The sequence below is a fragment of the Pristis pectinata genome, chromosome 15 (genome assembly GCF_009764475.1).
Source record: "Pristis pectinata isolate sPriPec2 chromosome 15, sPriPec2.1.pri, whole genome shotgun sequence".
Classification (NCBI taxonomy): domain Eukaryota; kingdom Metazoa; phylum Chordata; class Chondrichthyes; order Rhinopristiformes; family Pristidae; genus Pristis; species Pristis pectinata.
The window spans coordinates 2042441-2061156 of NC_067419.1; the positions used below are offsets into that span (position 1 = coordinate 2042441).

At 45.1% G+C, this 18716-nt stretch overlaps 1 protein-coding gene across 14 annotated transcripts in view; it reads right to left on the reverse strand.

The window, feature by feature from the left end:
* Positions 1-18716, reverse strand: part of LOC127578461 (V-type proton ATPase 116 kDa subunit a 4-like) — a 96094-nt gene that overhangs the window by 30283 nt on the left and 47095 nt on the right. For 13 of the 14 annotated variants that reach the window (XM_052030513.1, XM_052030515.1, XM_052030505.1 and 10 more), the window contains 5 exons: positions 17604-17729; positions 16411-16508; positions 5930-6071; positions 4153-4235; positions 688-781 (listed from right to left, as the gene is read on the reverse strand). In XM_052030513.1, coding sequence (XP_051886473.1) covers positions 688-781; positions 4153-4235; positions 5930-6071; positions 16411-16508; positions 17604-17729 — 543 coding nt within the window. The remainder of the gene's footprint in view (positions 1-687; positions 782-4152; positions 4236-5929; positions 6072-16410; positions 16509-17603; positions 17730-18716) is intronic. The other variant, XM_052030519.1, reaches the window with a different exon arrangement.

Consider the following 18716-nt stretch of genomic DNA (forward strand, 5'->3'; position numbering starts at 1 on the left):
GGGAAACTGTTCAACTTAAGATGACTACACTCTAGAAGCAAGACCTCCTGAATCTCAGGAGTCGAGTTGCAGTATGCAGATGACATATTTGCACACACACACACACACACGCCAAGCTCCACGTGCATTCACTGAAGCAGACAACAGGATTGCCTTGCACTCAACAGCCACAAGACAAAAAGTCCTCTACAATATCTTCACCCATTGCACCACAATTCACTCCAATTAACAAAGGTTTATCACAAGAGTCTGGAACACATGGACCATCTCCTGCATCTCAGGAGCTACCTCTTGGTGAAGTCACCATTGCCTTCAACGTGCCAGAACAGCCTTTGATCAACTGAGGAAAAAATGTCTTGGGGGTCAAGGTCTCAAACCTGGCACCAAATTTATGGCTTACAAGACAACAGTGATTCCTGCTCTCCTATATGCTTCCGAGACCTAGACTACTTCAAGGCACTTGAAAGATACCACCAACACCATCTCTGCAAAATCCTCCAAATCGACCGTAATAATAAATGAATCAAAGTTATCGACCTCTCCCAAGCCAACACTAACGCCATATTGAAACGCAGTCAGTTACATTGGGCAAGCTATGTCGATCGTATGCCGATACCAGCCCCCCCAAACACACACGCTACTCTGAGCTCTGAAAAGAGATTATTCAGCCTCTAGTAGCCCACTTACTGTATTCAAGTCCTCAATGCGTGTTTTCACACCAGCAGCCATCTCTCGGCGCTCATTGGCAGACTCAGGACATGGGTACACAGTGGCACGGAACCTGAGGCAAACCGGAGAGGAAATTACTACTTTTTTTAAAGAAGGTGAATCTGCTACTGTTGCTAAACATAGCTCTTACTAGAAGCCCATAGGTGCCCTGATAAAAGCAGGAGGTCTTCTTTAACCATTGTAAGTCATGATTTGACTGAGCTGGGCCACCTCAAAGACCAGTTGAGAATAAAGCCCATCTGTGCAGCACTCAGCCAAATGAGCAAGGGTGGCGGATCTCCTTCCTAAGCAGGACCCAGATGATACAACATCAGGCTCTCATAACTATCTGTTGTGGCTTAGGGTTTTATTTTTCCAGTCAATCCAATTCAACATGAGATTGTACTTAAACCAGTTGAGTGGATCACTGTGTTACATCTTTCCTCTTGCTTGCCAAGAAACAAATGTGCTCAAGGCGCCCCCTACCTCCACTCAGCTCTTCCTGTGTTTAAAACTGATGAATCTTCTTAAAGGAATCAATTGGCTTTGAAGTACTGCGCAGTCCAAGGTTATGGTGGGTGTCATAAAATGGAAGATTTGCATTTACATGACAGCAAACACTTGAATTGAGAGTTGAAAAAGTGAAAACAGACTGGGGAAAAAAAAAACAGAATGCCGGAAGAACTCAGTGGGTGAAACAGCATCCGTTTCAACAAAAGGTGCATCCACCCCTCTCTCAGACAGAACAACGATTGAGTTCTCTTGGTCCTAACTTTTCACCACACCTGCCTCCCCATCCAACATATCATCCTTCGCAATTTCTGCCAGCTTCAATGCAATCCCACCACCAGCCACATCGACCCCTCTCCTCCCCTTTCTGTAGGGACCACTCTGGTCCACACATCCCTTCCCACCCACCCCTCCCTGACCTCTGACACTTTGCCCTGCAACCACAGGTGTAACACCTCCTCTCTCACCACTATCCAGGGACCAAAACAGCCCTTCCAAGTGAGACAGATTCACCTGCACCTCTTGCAACCTGGTCTACCGCATTCAGTACTTGAGATGTGGCCTCCTCTCATTGGAGAAACCAAACTGAGACTAAGCAACCATATAGTGGAGCACTTGCTACCTGTCTGAAACTGCCATCGAGCTTCCGGTTGTACGTCATTTTAATTCTTCTGTCCACTCCCACACTGACCTGTCCATCCTCTGTCTTCTCCATTGCTCATATGAATGTCTCTTATTCTGCTTGGGAAGCTTACAATCTAATGGTATGAACATTACACTTTCCAATTTTAGGTAACCCACACCCCAGTGTTCTCCTCACACACACACATCTGTCTGGCTAGGATTAGTCTCCCTTTGTTTCCCATCCCTGTTCCATCTGTCCATCACTGTGTCTCCCACCTGCCCCCCACCCCCAAAACTAAAACCTGGTTCCATCCATCCCTCCCAATCTCTGTCCCACCCCTCCTTCCTACTGCTATTTACTGGCAATCCTTGCTCTCAGTCCTGCTGCATACAGCCCTTGCCTCCACGGATGCTGCTTGACCTGCCGAGTTCTTCCAGCCTTCCAGGTTCCTGCTTCAGCATCTCTCAGAGACAGGCACTTCGAACAGAATAAGAGAGCAGATAGATGATCAGCATTGATAGAATGGTCTTTGGGACCTCAATACATTCCAAGACGCTTCATGGTCAATCAAGTACTTTCTGAAATGGTGACTGTTGCAAGATAGGAAACACAGCTGGCAATTTGTCTGTAGCAAGGTGCCACAAAGATCGACTTAGACACTGGAGAGAACTCCCTGATCTTACTCAAATGCTACTCTAGATCTTTCACACCTACAGGTCCTGCCTAGGTAACGAACGGCCGACTGATGTACACCCCATACATACAAGTGTTTGGGAGACTGGCGAGATGGATTTGCCGGCTGCTGCGGGGTTGCAGGCATCTTCTGCCGGGTGGGAACTCTGTTTGTGGTGATATCATTGCATTCTGCAGAGAAATCAGAGGTAGAGCTGAATGCCCTGGTTTAACTACCTGTTGCACTTGGTTTGCCTGTGTTTTTATTTAAACATATTGCTGGGCAGCTGCATTTCCAACTTGCGAACTACTCGGGTCACGGACAGTTCTCGGGAGCGGAAACCTGACGTAACCAGGGGTGGACCTGTACCTAGAAGGTAAAAGATAGTGTGGTTTGTCATGTCTAAATGACTGCACATTTAACAATGTCATGGTCCTTCAGGTCTGAACTGGAAAGATCAGTCTAGAGTGGGACTTGAAACCTAACTTTGAGTGATAACATTAAGCCACAGCAGAGATGTATGAGATTCTGACACTGTGCCCAGCTTTTAGTAAATAAAAGCAGTGTGAATAGCTACAGAGAGTGACCCAATCCCATCCACCTGAACATGTGCAATTTCCTTTGAAATCAAAATACAAAACAATTTCATAAATACACATTTTAAAGGCAAAAATGCTTGCGGATGCAAGACCAAGGTCCATCTGAAGAAGTGATCCACTGGGATTACTGGGACCAGAGCTGATATTTCAGAGATGTCAAGTGGAGTTGCCTAAAGAGTTCAGGGAGCAAAGAGACCAATTGATTGAATGAATTTATAGTTGGTTGAAGTTACAAATGTATAGTGACAACAATGGTTAAATGATTGTATAAACTTTGTGTAAATAGTTGAGGGTTTGTAGACATTTATTACTTCTTTTTCGAAAAAGGAAGCAGTAGAGTAAGAACACAAGTGGAATGACTTCTGATACATTGTTGTACCCAAACATTGCCATTAGTGAGAGTAACTGTCTTCAATAAAGGATGTTCTGTTGATAGATCTACCTCTCAATCTTTGCAAGCAGCAACACAAAACCAACAGACACTACAGTAGTGGAGGCTGATAATGCATCCAGAATAAGACTTGGTGCTCCTGGTGTCAAGGACATTGATTGAAAATGTACATTGATCCTTATCCAACTGTTCAAAATCTGGTTCAGAATCTGGCTCACTGGATGCTTCCTTGACCCTCACCTGGTTCTGTTTCCTGCACTCTGATGAAACTCACCAGAGCCTTGTCCCCCGTGCTTCCTTTAAACAGAGTTCACAGGAAAATTTATTCTATTGTATAATGTCTTAAAAAAGTGAATTAGAAGTGCACAGGGAGTATTAATTGGAACAGCAACAGTCCAGAAAATCTGCTCGCCCAAGCAGCAAATTCCTGAATGTGCCGCATTAATGGTGTTTTTTTGTAATTCATCCTTTGCAGAAATGAGAGTTGTAATACCTTGATTCCACTTGATTATTTTGAACCAATTTCAGAATAAAGAAAATAACATGTAAAATCAGAGAACCCATCGTTTCTCTACGTCAGCTTATTTCCAGAACATGCCAAACAGGCTGTGACATTGTACGCATTGTGCTGAAATGATCACCTCACCCGTCACAGATCTTCTTCACTTTGTGTCTCAGCTGCTCCCCTTGAAAGAAGATGATAAACACATTCTTCTGTACCTCCACAAGCTGCAAAACACAATTACCTCTCATACATTGAAAGAGCCAAGAAATTATGCACCTTGTCATGTCTTTTGGCGCCACCTGTCTGATCAATCACTTTGAAGTCCAGTCACTATTGAATGCCATCAAGGACTTAATGGCAACATGGCAGGTTACAGTAGTGTGGCGGGGCAGGTACGGTAGTGTAGCAGTTAGCATAACACTTTTACAGTGCCAGCGAGCAGGGTTCAATTCCGGCCGCTGTCTGTAAGGAGTTTGTACGTCCTCCCCGTGTCTGGGTGGGTTTCCTCCAGGTGCTCCGGTTTCCTCCCACATTCCAAACACATACAGGCTAGGAAGTTGTGGGCGTGCTACGTTGGCATCAGAAGCGCGGCAACACTTGCGGGCTGCCCCCAGAACACTCGACGCAAAAGATTCATTTCACTGTGTTTTGATGTACATGTGACTAAAAGAAATCTTAATCCTATTCTCAGCCAGAAGGTGGTGCTAGCTGTGGAGACTGGGAAAACACCCTCAAATACTACCACAGGATCTTTAATTTAAATGAAAGTACTCCCAGTAATGTGGACTCCCTCGGGAACCCTCCAAATTATGCGCTCAAACACTGGGATTCAAAACACCAGCTCCAAACAAGATCACTGAGCAAACCAGGCAGCTGCCATTTTACAACAACATCTTAAACCTGAAGTTGTGGAAACAATGCCAAATGTTAAGAAAGCTGCATGCCACAGAGAAGAGCCTCTTTGGTGTTTCCAAAAGAGACCTTCCTCTTTCTCTCGGTGCCTTTGCCCTCTTGAACTATTTCCCATCCACATGTTCCTCCTCTTGCTGTTTACATGGAAAATTTACATGGTAGGGGTGGTCATTCGGCCCATTGTGTCTATTCTAGTTGAAAAAGCTACACAGACTCGTCCCACCTCTGCTCTGTAGCTCAGCAGATCATGGCTCTTCAAGTACATGCCCAAGTCCTGTTCAAATGTGATGAGGCACTCTGCTTCTGCCAACCTTTCAGACCACGAGTCCCAGACTGCCACCATTCTCTGGGTGAAAATATTTCTCCTCATCTAATACTTCTACCACGTAACTTGCATCTGTACCCCATGGCCTTGGACCCCTCAGCTAAGGGAAAGAGACCATTCTAACTAGTCTATCTAGGCTCCACATAATTTATGCAAAATTATTCAGTGTCCCCTCAGTTTCCCCCATCCCAAAGAAAACAACCCCAACCTATCCTCAAAACTACATGCTTTGTTAACTTCCATTCAAGCTTTCTCCAGTTATTGCCACTTCTGTCAAAGGCTCTACACCCAAAAGATTAGGTTGATGATTCTGGCCTAAGAATTGATTACACATGAATCTGGCTCCAATCCCATGCAGTCTGCGCCCAATGTGTCCGGCAAGGGACTGTAGCAGCTGGAGAGAAAGGGACCAGGCCAGTGCGTCGGAGGCAGGTCAATGATCCCGGGTGCAGTAAATTTCCATTAACACCAGCAAGGCCCTGACAAAAGGCTGTTGGTAATGGAATGAGGCAATGCATCGAGGCAGTGGCATCCTTGAAATGAAGATCCTATGCCCACATGTTCAGCCTGTTTTTCCAAGGACCCATCGCGCTTGCTCTCGCTTCAGGTTTCCAACATCGCATTTTTTCCATTGACTAGAACATGGAACTAATATCAAAAGGATTGTAGAAGTAGCCATACATAGGAATTCCTTACTGTGCTTGGATCTTCCAAAGGGACTTCCATCTCTGACTGTTTCATGTAGACATTTCCCCTGCAAGCTCTCCAGAGCAGGCGTTCAAAGGCAGCCATCCTCTCCCTACGGATCACACCAGCTATAAACCTGGAATATCCAGTTTATAATGAGTGTCCGTGAACATATTGGGTGGTCTTTGAACTACAGCATTAGGGCTATAATATACAGACAATACGTCAACTTTGCTCCTGAAAATCAAAACCGCAGAATTCTTTAATAAGACACAAAGTACTGGAAACACTCAGCAGGTCAGGCAGCATCTGTGGAAAGAGAAACAGAGTCAATGCATCAGATCAGAGACCTTTCATCAGAACCCTGGCAGTAATGGAATAACTCCTGGAACTTTACTTATACAGCATGGTAACAGGCCCTTCCAGCACAACGAGCCCAGGCCACCAAATTACACCCTGCTTGCCTGCTGTTGACTGGAAGGAGGGTACCTTGTCAAGGTGCTCGTCAATCCTCTAAACTTACATTGTCCCACCCCCATGCACATTCAGCTACTACCTTGGCAGATTGCCAAATTCCCACAGACATCAGAATCTCCCTATCTATAGTTGCCCAACAATGGCCTCTTACCAGCAAGATTTTCCAGCACAGCAGGACTGATGAATGGTAGGTCTCTGGCTGAGTGGGACACCAGGAAAGAACAGGAGAGTAAACTTTGTGATCAGTTCATGGGGGAAACGTTACCAGAACTGAAAAGATGGAGACACAAGAGGCTGCAGATGCTGGAACCTGGAGCAACACACAGAACACTGGAGGAACTCAGCGGGTCAGGCAGCATCTGTGGAGGGAAGTGGACAGTCGATGCTTCAGGTTGAGGGCCTTCACCTGGACCGGGGGAGGTAGCCCATGTAAAGGGGTGAGGGGAAGGGATGGAACAAGAACTGGCAGGTGATAGGTGGATCCAGGTGAGGGGGGGAGGTGACAGACAGAGGGGAGAGTGGGAATGGCATTAGAAGCTGGGAGGTGATAGGTGGACGTGACAAAGGGCTGAAGAAGATGGAATCTGATAGGAGAGGATGATGGAGCGTGGAGTAGAGATGGGGAGGAGAACCAGTGGGAAGTGTTTGGGTGGATGGAGAAGGTGGGGAAAGGGAGGTTGAAGAGATGTTTTATTTGAAAGCTATTTAGTCAATTTCTGGAAGATAAAAAAAAGAGTCAGGTGAATAATCAGCTAACCAGGCAAAAATATAGCAGGCAAGTTATAAAGTGGAGACAGAAACAGTACAGAAATATTTTTTGAATTCTCCCTTTCCTCCCAACTATCAGGGGAACCCCTGGGGTTTATCTTGCAACTTCTACCTTGTGGGGCCTTTTCGGAAGGGTGTGGGTTGGGTCACGTGGCTCTCTGGCCTCATACCCACCCCGAAGGTTTTCGTGTGAATCACCTGCGGGATGAAGTTGAAGATGTCGTCTGCCCGCAGGAAGACCTGTCACCTGGTCCTCTGCCTGAGGGAGTTTGTTCAATGCAGAATTCGCCAATGAGCAGACCGCAGAGGGCAGCAAGGGTTCAAGTGCAGAGTTTTGGAGCGGTAGGTAGACAGTGGGTCAGGTGACCCAGACCAATGTATAGGCAGCACCTTACAGTCAGAAGGGAAGATAGAGAGAGGGGAGGAAAGAAGGGAAAATATCTTCAGGATGTGTCGATAAATGGTGCAGCCAACAAAGCATTTGAACACCAGCGCTCCAGTGACCAGCTGCATAGGCACGTGGCTGCATTACTCACCGCTGTTGTTTGAGAGACCTTATCGTTGGTACGTCACCAGTGTCAGATTAAAAGGAGTGCAGCCGCAATTCTGAGATGAGGGGACCACAACAGCAAACTTATGTAAGAGCCCCCTCCTGCACCACAATATACTTTCCAATGCCAGCACTGGGAAATTTCTTCCAGTTAGATCAAACCAATGTGTTAATTTATGGCAACTACCAGCACCAGACAGTGCTGAGCTGAAGGGCCGGTGAAGAGGCTGCCTTCCCATCAGTCCAAGTAGGCGTCAAAGCCCAGACCTCAGGTGATTACACTGTGTATTGGAGCTGGTGATATCACTGTGTTTACGGGATAGCACAAGCTCCAACACAGATGAGAAGACATCAAGTTTACCAGTTCAGGCAATTTCCCTACACCTTGGTGTCAATCTTCCTCACGGTCCCTGAACTTCCTTGAACTTCTACCAGGTTGTGCTGTTCTTTTACCTCAATTCTCCCACAGTCAGTCAAAACATCACAAAAGATAACAACTTACATCACAAGTTGTATAACTTGTGGCTTCCCACCCCCCAGTGGTTTACAAGTCATTGCCCTTGAAATCCAGCCCCACAGGGAAAATCTGGACTGTGTTCTGGATCCATTTAATCAGCACTGCAAACTTCTGCAAAGATATTCATCGGTGGAGGCACCGAAGAGACTCTTAAAATTCATCTTGTTTTGGGTGTATGCTGGTGCTAGTGGTGGGGAGTTGAGAGTGGGAGGGCAAGTAGCACAAGAACACCAACGTCATCTTCTTCAAACTTTTGAATACATTTTAAGTAACCAATAGAAACAATAGCTTACTGCTGTGCAGCAATACAATTTAGGAAAATGTTCCAAATATCATTTGACATTTTCCAGATACAAAAAGTTGCTCACAGACTAGAAATGCTTACTAGATATGACCCTTTCTCTCTTGTATAAATATTTCAAGGTGGTCACTATTCTTATATGTTAAGAAATATTTATCGAAGCAACTTTTTTGGAGAAATGTTTTAAAAGGCTGCCCAGTGACACAGGCCCACAAAAACAGTTGTTCCATCGGAGTCACCAGATTCAGCCATTCCCACACAAGTCTGTTCAGGATTGACACTGAATCGCTGCAAGTCTGGGACACGCACAGTGACTGATACCACAGAATCTGTCAATCCATTCCTTCTCTGCTCTCAACCCACAGCCCAACAGCAGAACCTTCACCTATCGGTACTGTTCTGGGGAATCCATCCTCTCCAATCCTACACCAGTCAGACCTGCCATGTGATTAGAAGTCCCTTGATTGCAATGATCTGCAGAGTGGAACAATTGTTTTCCTTTAAAAACAATGTTTTTTATTGATGCAAATGCTTTTCATGTGTTTTACTTAATGCTGAGTTTTCAATTTTTAAAATTAGTTACAGACATTTAAAAATTGTTTGAAAATCGCTCCCTGGTTGTTGAGAAGGAAGCAGGTGCTTCCTGTCAAAGCTGTTCAGGGTGCTGGGCTCCTCTTGTACACCACCTCAGCCTTCACTTTGATGGGGTGCTGTTGGACACTTCCCAGGTGTTTGGGGGGGGGGGGAAGGGGTGGGGGGGGGGTGGTGGTCAGCTCACCCTGCATTCCAGCCCTAGAAGTGTGGGTGGCAGGACCACGAGGGTCAAGCCAGATCCAGCATAACTCGGCAATGTGCCAATGATTTTCAGCACAGATTTTGAGAAGCAAATAACTTTAAAATACAGTGCAATTTGCAGGCAAAGTGAAAATTTCTCCTGTTGTACAGAGGCAATGCCCAAAGCAGTGTCAACATTTGGGTATGGTAGCCGACTGATTAAATCACAGGACCTGTAATGGAGATAATTTTGCTAATGAGCTGGAGACGCAAGTTTAAATCTCACCATGGCAACTGAGGAATTTAAAGTCAGTTACTTAAATAGACCTGTAATTAAAACACTGGCATTGGTGATGCTGAGCCACACCTACCGGACTGTTGTGTAAAAAAAAGGCACAGCTGGTAAAGCTGCTACCTCACAGCTCCAGAGACCCAGTTCAATCCCCACCTCCGGTGCTGTCTATGGGGAGTTTGCACCTGCTTTTACCCAGGTGCTCTTTCCTCCCACATCCTAAAGACATGCAGGTTATAGGTTAATTGGTTCCTGTAAATTGCCCCTAGTGTGTAGACAAGTGGTAGAATTTGGGGGGAGTTGATGGAAGTGTGGGTAATAAAAAGGATTAATACAGGATTTATGTAAACAGGTGGTTGATGGTCAGAGTGGACTTGCTGGGCCATGGGGTCTGTCTCCGTGGCATCTCTCTGCCTGAGTCTATGACATATCCACTTCACTGATGCCCCTGAGGTCTGGAAGCCTGTCATCCCCATCTGGTCTAGCCGACACACAAATCCTAACCCACAGCAATGTAGTTGACTCTTACCTGTCCTCTGAAGTGGCCTAAGAGGTCGATCACTTGAAGGCTTTGTGCTTTTACTAGATGCCAACCAGAGTAGTAAGATTCAGAGGGAAAAAGTGATCAACAGGTGACTTTTGTTGCCTTTGGACAGTGGAGGCATTGGGCAAAAATAGCATTGTGCCAAAATTATCATGGCAAGAGACGGTGCTAGGCTTCTGTTTACCCTGTTGACGATCATTCGACAGGCTCACAAGTAAGGAAGCATCAAATAGACAAAGTCATAATAAAACATAGGGATCCAAAGACTGGGCAGCCACAGTAGAGAAAGACAGAAGCATATAGAGAAAAATTAATGGCCGCTCCTCAGAACTTTGTATGGTATCAGCTTCTTTGAATTGCTTAATCAACTTTTGTTTGACGACAGCCCCTGCAAAGCACTTTGGGGTCATTTTTGCGGTGAATGATGTTATAAAACACAAAACAGTGGTGTTGTTTGTCCAGCCACACCGAGTTAAAAGGAGGAACACTCACTTCTTCAAGAGTGTGCCGTCATAGGGCACATCGCAAAGTGAAAAAAAGTTATCCCGAACTGCTCTTGTGGAAGGGTTATTGGGCAGGTTGTCTTTCTCCTTCAGGGATACTAATACAATGTAATATAGGAAACGTTTTTGCTGATGATTACATTTCATTCTATACAAATAGAAACCAGATTGTTTCTGGATTTGAATTTTTGTGCAACAGTGAATAGTGAAGTATTGTGATAGGCAGTCTTGTACATTCTTTGCTCTACATGCCTGAAGTCCCACATCACCAGGTTCAAGAACAGCTACTTCCCTTCAACCATTCGGTTCTTGAACCATCTGGTGCAACCCTAATCACTACTTCAGTATAGCAACTTTGAAGTACAATGGACCTATTTTGTTCCAATTGTGTTCTCTTGTAAAATCTCTGCATAATTTACATTCAATTCACATTTTTCTTGTGAATGCTGCTTATCTGAGACGATGCGCCCGTGATGATGCTGCAAGTAAGTTTTTCATTATACTTGTACATGTGTATATAGCAATAAACTCGATTTTGGTAGCCTTGAGATTCTTTGACACCCAAAAATGCATTAAATTTGCATTGCTCGGGTGGAGGCATGATATGAACAACATTGGTAGTGGGCTTGGGTTGTTGTGTGGGACAGAAGTCAGAGCAAACACTAAGCAAATTCTTTCAGATTGGAGGTCCAATCTGCCAAAAAACTAGCACTCAGACTGAGCCAGTGGTTTCATTTAACTAACATAGAACCAGGCCATAAGTCTCAACAAGCACCTCTTTGGACAAAGGACCCTTTGGAACTTTGCATCCTTCACACAGAGGGTAGGAAACCCTGAAAGGTGTGAGATTAAGTTCCTCTGCATAACACACACAGCTAAACTGTGCCAATCTGGATCAAGGTTTGCACAGGACATTGGTTACTGATGAATCAACCAGCCTACCCACACTAGTTGCTCATCGAAATTGAGCTACTGGTTTGGATTTTCAGCATTAAGGGACCCAGTTCTTCAATACACACACAAGTCGTACCCTGGGTCACTGGGGGCTGGTCAGGTTCAGGCTTTGGTATCTTAGATCTGCTATGAAAAATGTGTAGGTTGCAGGAAGATTATCAGTGACTCTCCAGAATTGCCCCAAAATCCCTGGAAATTAATGATTTTCTTGCTGGCCACTGCTTTGAGAATCCAGTTTAGAAACCATAGAACATACGAACACAACAAATAAAAGCAGGAATAGGTCATTCATTGCCTCTCCCACCAACAAGATCATGACTGACCTTTTATTTCAGCTGCACTTTCCTGCACTAGCCTCATAGTCCTTGATTCCCTTAATATCTAAAAATTGTTTAATCTCAGTCTCGAATATACTCAGCGACCAAGTCTCCACAGCTTGTTTGGGTAGAGAATTCCAAATATTCACCACACTGGCTGAAGAAATTTCCCGTGTTAATGATAGATAGTCAGCCACTTACGTTGAGACTGCAACATCTTAGTGGCATACACTCCAACAACGGAAACAGCAACTCTGCATCTACCCCTTCGAGCACACTAAGAATTTTACACATTTCAAATGGGATCATCTCTCATTCTTTAAACTCGAGAGAGTATAGGCCCAGTCATTGAGTTGTGAAAAAAAAGATTAATTTCCACAAAGTTTTCTCTGTTAACTCTGTGGCAGGCAGGGAGTGGGGAAGCGATGGTAGGGAGGGAGGTTGCTCGAGTCCAAATCAGGTACAAATGTTCAACTCCCATTTGGCCCCAGGACAATGGCTCACAGGGAGTAGGGATACATTGTGGGACTGCAGGCATGGGGCAGTTAGAGCACAAGATCAAGGAGCAGAAGTAGGCCATTCGGCCCCTCAAGTCTGCTTCACTACCTCACCATGAGCTGAACTATTCTCCCATCTAGCCCCAATTCCCAGCTTTTTCCCCATATCCCTTGATACCATGACTAATTAGATACCTATCAATCTCCTCCTTAAACACCCCCAATGATCAGGCCTCCACAGTTGTATGTGGCAACGAATTCCATAAATCCACAACCCTCTGGCTAAAGAAATTTCTTCTCATTTCTGTTCTAAATGGGTACCCTCTAATTGTAAGACTGTGCCCTCTAATCCTGGACTCACCCACCAAGGGAAACAACTTAGCCACATCTACTCTGTCCAGTCCTTTCAACATTTGAAATGTTTCTGTGAGGTCCCCTCTCATTCTTCTGTACTCCAATGAGTACAGTCCAAGAGCCGACAATCGCTCATCATATGTAAGCCCTTTCATTCCGGGAATCATCCTCGTAAATCTCCTCTGACAACATCTTAGAGACAACATCTAACATGTTGATCCCAGCAGGACTGAGAGTCAGACTGATAGAGGTGTAGAAAATCATGAGGGGCATAGATAAAAGGAGCACAGTTTCCCCCCCCCCTCCCCTCCAGGAAAAGGGAATCAAAAACAATTGCTTAATGTGAGAGGGGAAAGATTTAAAAGGTACCCGAGGGGTAACTTCTTCACACAGAAGATGGTGGGTGTATGGAACAAGCTGCCAGAGGAAGTGGTTGAGGCAGGTACAATAACAACATTTAAAAGACATTTGGACAGGTACATGGATAGGAAAGGTTTAGAGAGATATGGACCAAATGCGGGCAAATGGGATTAGCTTCTCAGGAATCTTGGACAAGTTGGGCCGAAGGGCCTGTTTTTACGTGCTGTCTTTCACTATGACGCCACAGCAACAACAGCCAACTATCTGCTGATGAGATAGAAGTATTGGTATTGGTTTATTATTGTCACTTGTACCGAGGTACAGTGAAAAACTTTTCTTGCATATTCTTCGTACAGATCAATTCATTACACAGTGCATTGAGGTAGTACAGGGTAAAAACAATAACAGAATACAGAGTAAAGTGTCACAGCTACAGGGAAGTGCAGTGCAGGTAGACAATAAGGTGCAACGTCACAACAAGGTAGATCGTGAGGTCAAGTGTGCATCTCATCGTATAAGTGAACCATTCAATAGTCTTATCACCGTGGGATAGAACCTGTCCTTGAGTCTGGTGGTGTGTGCCCTCAGGCTCCTGCCTGATGGGAGAGGGGAGAAGAGAGAATGACCCGGGTGGGTGGGGTCTTTGATTATGCCGGCTGCTTCACCAAGGCAGCGAAAGGTGTAGACAGAGTCCGTGGAGGGGAGGCTGGTTTCTGTGACGCACTGGGCTGTGGAGGTGCAACAAGGACAGGAAAGCCTGACGAGACCGTACCATGCCAAGACCAACAATGGTTAGACATGCTAAATGAGATCATGGGCAGCATGTTAGGATGTTTATCTTCAGAATCCTTCCGCCTTAATATAACGTTACCGTGAGAACGTCAGAACTGGTTACATTAGACCATTCAAGGACATCGTACGCAGGGATATAAGTATGATCAAACAAGAGAAATGACTGGTGTGCATGCAATGAATGTCACAGGACCCCAAGAATGGGGGCTGGAGGGGGTTGTGTGCATGTGCAAGGCAGGGAGAGATAAATGCTCCAGTGGCAGAGGGCCACCACTCACCCCAGAGTCAGGTGAGAAGAGGAGATCTGCCAATCACAAGACAAGGGAGCAGAAGCAGGCCATTCGGCCCATCGAGTCTGCTCCAAGGAAAAGGGAAAAAGAAATGGGGTGGGGGAAAAAAAAACTATTCTAATCCCATTTTCCAGCCTTATCCCCATATCCCTTGATACCCTGACTATTTATATATCTGTCTATCTCCTCCTTGAACACCCCCACTGATCTGGCCTCCACTGCTGTGCGTGGCAAGGAGTTCCACAATTTCACCACCCTCTGGGTAAAGAAATTTCTCCTCATCTCTGTCTTGAAACTGTACCCTCTAATTCTAAGATTGTGCCCTCTGGTCCTGGACTCGCCCACCAAGGGAAACAGCCTAGCCACATCTACTCTATCTTTACCTGTCAACATTTTAAATGTCGCTACGAGGTCCCCTCTCATCCTTCTGTACTCCAGTGAGTACAGTCCAAGAGCCGACAAACGCTCATCATACTTAAGCCCTTTCATTCCCGGAATCATTCTCGTAAATCTCCTCTGAACCCTCTCCAACGTCAGCACATCCTTCCTAAGATGTGGGGCCCAAAACTGCGCACAGTATTCCAAATGAGGCCTCACTAGTGCCCCGTAGAGCCTCATCAACACTTTCTTACTTTTATACACTATACCTCTCGAGATGAATGCCAACATAGCATTCGCTTTCTTAACCACCGATCCAACCTGGTGGTTAACTTTTAAGGTATCCTGTACGAGTACCCCCAAGTCCCTTTGTACTACCGTACTATCAATCTTCTCTCCTTCTAGATAATAATCTACCCGCTTATTGTCTGCCTTCCAAAGTGTACAACTGCACATTTCTCAACACTGAATCTCATCTGCCATTTCCTTGCCCATTCTCCTAAACTATCTAGGTCCCTCTGCATCCTTTCTATTTCCTCCATGCTCCCTACTCCTCCACTTATCTTGGTGTCATCCGCAAACTTAGCCACACAACCATTTATTCCATCATCCAAATCATTGATGTACAAGGTAAAAAGGAGCGGCCCCCAACACCGACCCCTGCGGCACACCACTAGTAACCGGTAACCAACCAGAACGAGATCCTTTTATTTCCACCCTTTGCTTCCTGCCAACCAGCCAATGCTCCACCCATTTTGCTACCCCTACCCATAATTCCATGACCTCTCATCTTATTAATCAGTCTCTTGTGAGGCACCTTATCGAAGGCCCTTTTGAAAGTCTAAATACACAACGTCTACCGCCTCTCCCTTATCCACCCTACCTGTGATTTCTTCAAAAAACTCCAATAGGTTGGTCAGACAGGACCTCCCCTTCACAAAACCATGTTGACTAGGTCCAATCTTGCCTTGCGCCTCTAGGTATTCGGTAACCTCCTCCTTGAGGATAGATTCCAATAATTTTCCCACCACTGACGTCAGACTAATAGGTCTGTAATTGCCTTTGTGCTGCCTCCCACCTTTCTTATGCAACGGAACTACATTCGCTACCCTCCAGTCCTCCGGAACCATGCCAGAATCTATCGATTCCTGGAAAATAACCGCCAATGCCTCCGCTATCTCTACAGCCACCTCCTTCAGAACCCGGGGATGCACCTCACCACCTCCAAGCCTACTGCATCAGCAGGATGACCCACCAGGTGAGATGCTAGGAGGTAACAATTATCAAAAGCAGCTATAATGTTGTAGTTTTGTATATTACAGTGTTAACTAAAGGGTTGAATGTACTTGCCCTGTCCCTGCCTCGTGCATCACTCAGTTCTAGTGTCATAAATGTAATGGGCAAAAGGCAAAGTCCAACAGAGGTCATATCATTATCCAAAGTTGGTAGCAGTCCATGGAGTCTGGATTCCTGATGGAGGAATTCATGTTTTGGGGTCTGAAACTTTGAGGTCTGAAACTTTGATCTTTGCTGCTTATGCACGTTTCATTGAGGAGGAACATCACTTTGGAGAGATGTCTTGCACTTCATAAAACGCAAATGGAAATTCCACATTGGGGTTTCTCATTAGTTTGGTTTCCAGAGTTGAATGTTGCTGGATTCCACAATAACAGGTACACATTTACAATGTGGTAATTCAAAATACATTTCATAACCTGGACACAAAGACACAGACACCTTGTAATCAATTTCAGAACAACCAAACCTGCAGCAGTGACTTGCCAAGTCATCACTGCAGTTCACTTACCCCAGCCTACCAGGTGCAATCACTGCAGTTGCAGTCTGCAATTCCAACAGGTGCATGGTGTCTTCACTGAAGAAATCTTCAGTTAAATTTGCTTCAGTCTGCAAGAAAAGTCCCTCTATTAACATCTTCCACCGATACAATTCAAAACAGTCCCCTGGAATGAGGAGAGAGGTTTCCTGTCGTTCCACTAGAATCAGGCAACTGGTAGCAGAGGAACTGTGCGCGCATCTTTGGAGGACGTTCAACGTTAGGACGTCCTCTTAAATCTAGCTGGTCGAGATCTCTGTTCAGCTGGCTCTCTGGGATCTATTGATTTATGGACCTATGCTTCTGTTATTGCAAGCACCTCTATATACCTAAAATATGGATGATGTCCTACAGCATACAGAATCATTAGTCGCCTGCTTACCGTGCCCACACCATAACTTCAAACACTTTGCTCTATTGTGCCTGTCGAGAGTTTAACCAGGATCAGCACTTCCCAAATAACTGGTTAGCTGTGCCAATTTTCCCAAGAGTTGAGCACAGAGTGAAAACTTATGACACACTTAAATGGCACCCTTAACATAGGAAGATGCCCACGGTTGCTTATTACGAACTATAATAACAAGCCAGTGAGGAAGATATTACAATGGGTAATTAAAAGCTTGGTTAATGAGGCAAATTTTAAGGAGGTGCATAAAAGAGGGGAAGGGGTTCAGGGAGGGGATTCTAGTGGGAAAGAGAGAAGGGTGGGGTGTAATTTGCCTTTCAAGATGCTCTGGTCCATGTTGAAGATAGAAATGTCAATGGCCATCCCCAATTGACCAAGATGATGGTGAGCTACCTTCTCCATCAGCTGCTGCCCTTGTGGAAGAGATACTCCCACAGTAGGGAGTTGCAGGATCTTCACCCAGTGATGATGGAGCAGCAGTCCGGATGCTGCGAAATCCGAGAGGGGAACTTATGGGTGCTCCCTAGGCCCTGCCTTCTGGTGGCAGAGGTCACCAATTTCGGAGTAATTGCGAGTTCTTGCATTGCATCTTGTAGATGGTGTACTCTACATTCACACTGCTGAGGACAGATACTTCAAGAAACTTTCCCCTTTCTACAATCCAGACCTGAAGATTTTCTACATGCCATGAAACAGTGTACAAATATCACCCAGAATTTCCATGCTTTCTATCCTAGAGTGTGTTTGTGCTCAACGTTACCTCAAAGAAGTCCTGTGTTTTCTTCAGCAGGTGTTTGAGCTCAGTGAGCTCAAGAAAGTTCTGTTTGAGAGTCTGCTGGTTTTGGTTCACTTCCCTCAAATCATGCTCCAGCTTTTCCAGAACCACCTGTTGAAAGGCACAGTACATCTTCTGCTGAATTGTCACTTATAAATCAAAGCATCCAAAGCATTCTACCAAATCAAAGCATCGTAGAAGTTAGTGCAGGAAGCCATTGTTTCTACACCAAAGGGAAGGGATGGGGCAAGTAAGCCTTGGGCATTGTATCACGAGATGCCACATCCCAAGGCCCAGAACCCCACTGTCAAAGGCTCTTGGAACAGTTTTTGTATATGATGCTCAGAGATAAATATTTAATTGAATAATTTTCAATTAAAAAACAAAAATGTTATTAAAGGCACATTAAAACTTATGATTACTTGAACATCTTAATGCTTCTGATATAAAATAAAGCACTCCCCCCCTCCCCCCCCCCCCCCCAACAGGGTCAATGAACCCATCCAAATGCAAAGTAGATCTGGTGTCTCTCTCGAGCAAGTTGCTGCTGTAAACATGTCAACAGCGATCCAGCAATGGACCAGACAGACAATGCCTGGCATCCGACATTAACAATGCCTCATATCTGTGTGTAAATCAGAGGTGTCTGTAGGCACCCACTGTCTCTCAGCTCGCCTCTCTTTCACTTACTGTGTTTTATCTTCAGGCAACTTGCTTTTAAAACCAGTGGAGAAGGATTTCTAAGAGGAGCCTTGAGGTTTGTTTGCTGCAAGGTGTTCAAAAATGAGTAAGGGAGAGCAGCAGAGTGATTGAGAAACTGGTTGTGAATCAGTGAGGTTAAATGGGCAAAGATGCAGCATCAGAGGGCTACGGAAGGCAGAGGAACAGAGTGGGGATCTTTTTTAGGGATTTATCAAGATGCAAATGAGAATATTAATATCAATCCTCAGGAGGTATCATACAAACACTGGAAATGTTGAATAATAAAATCAAACCACATTGTCAGGTGAAAGGAAATAATTGCAGAACAAAGCCAAGGGATTGGAAACTCTTGCTTAAAAATACACAAGATATATGAGAAGCCCGAGGCTTTCTATC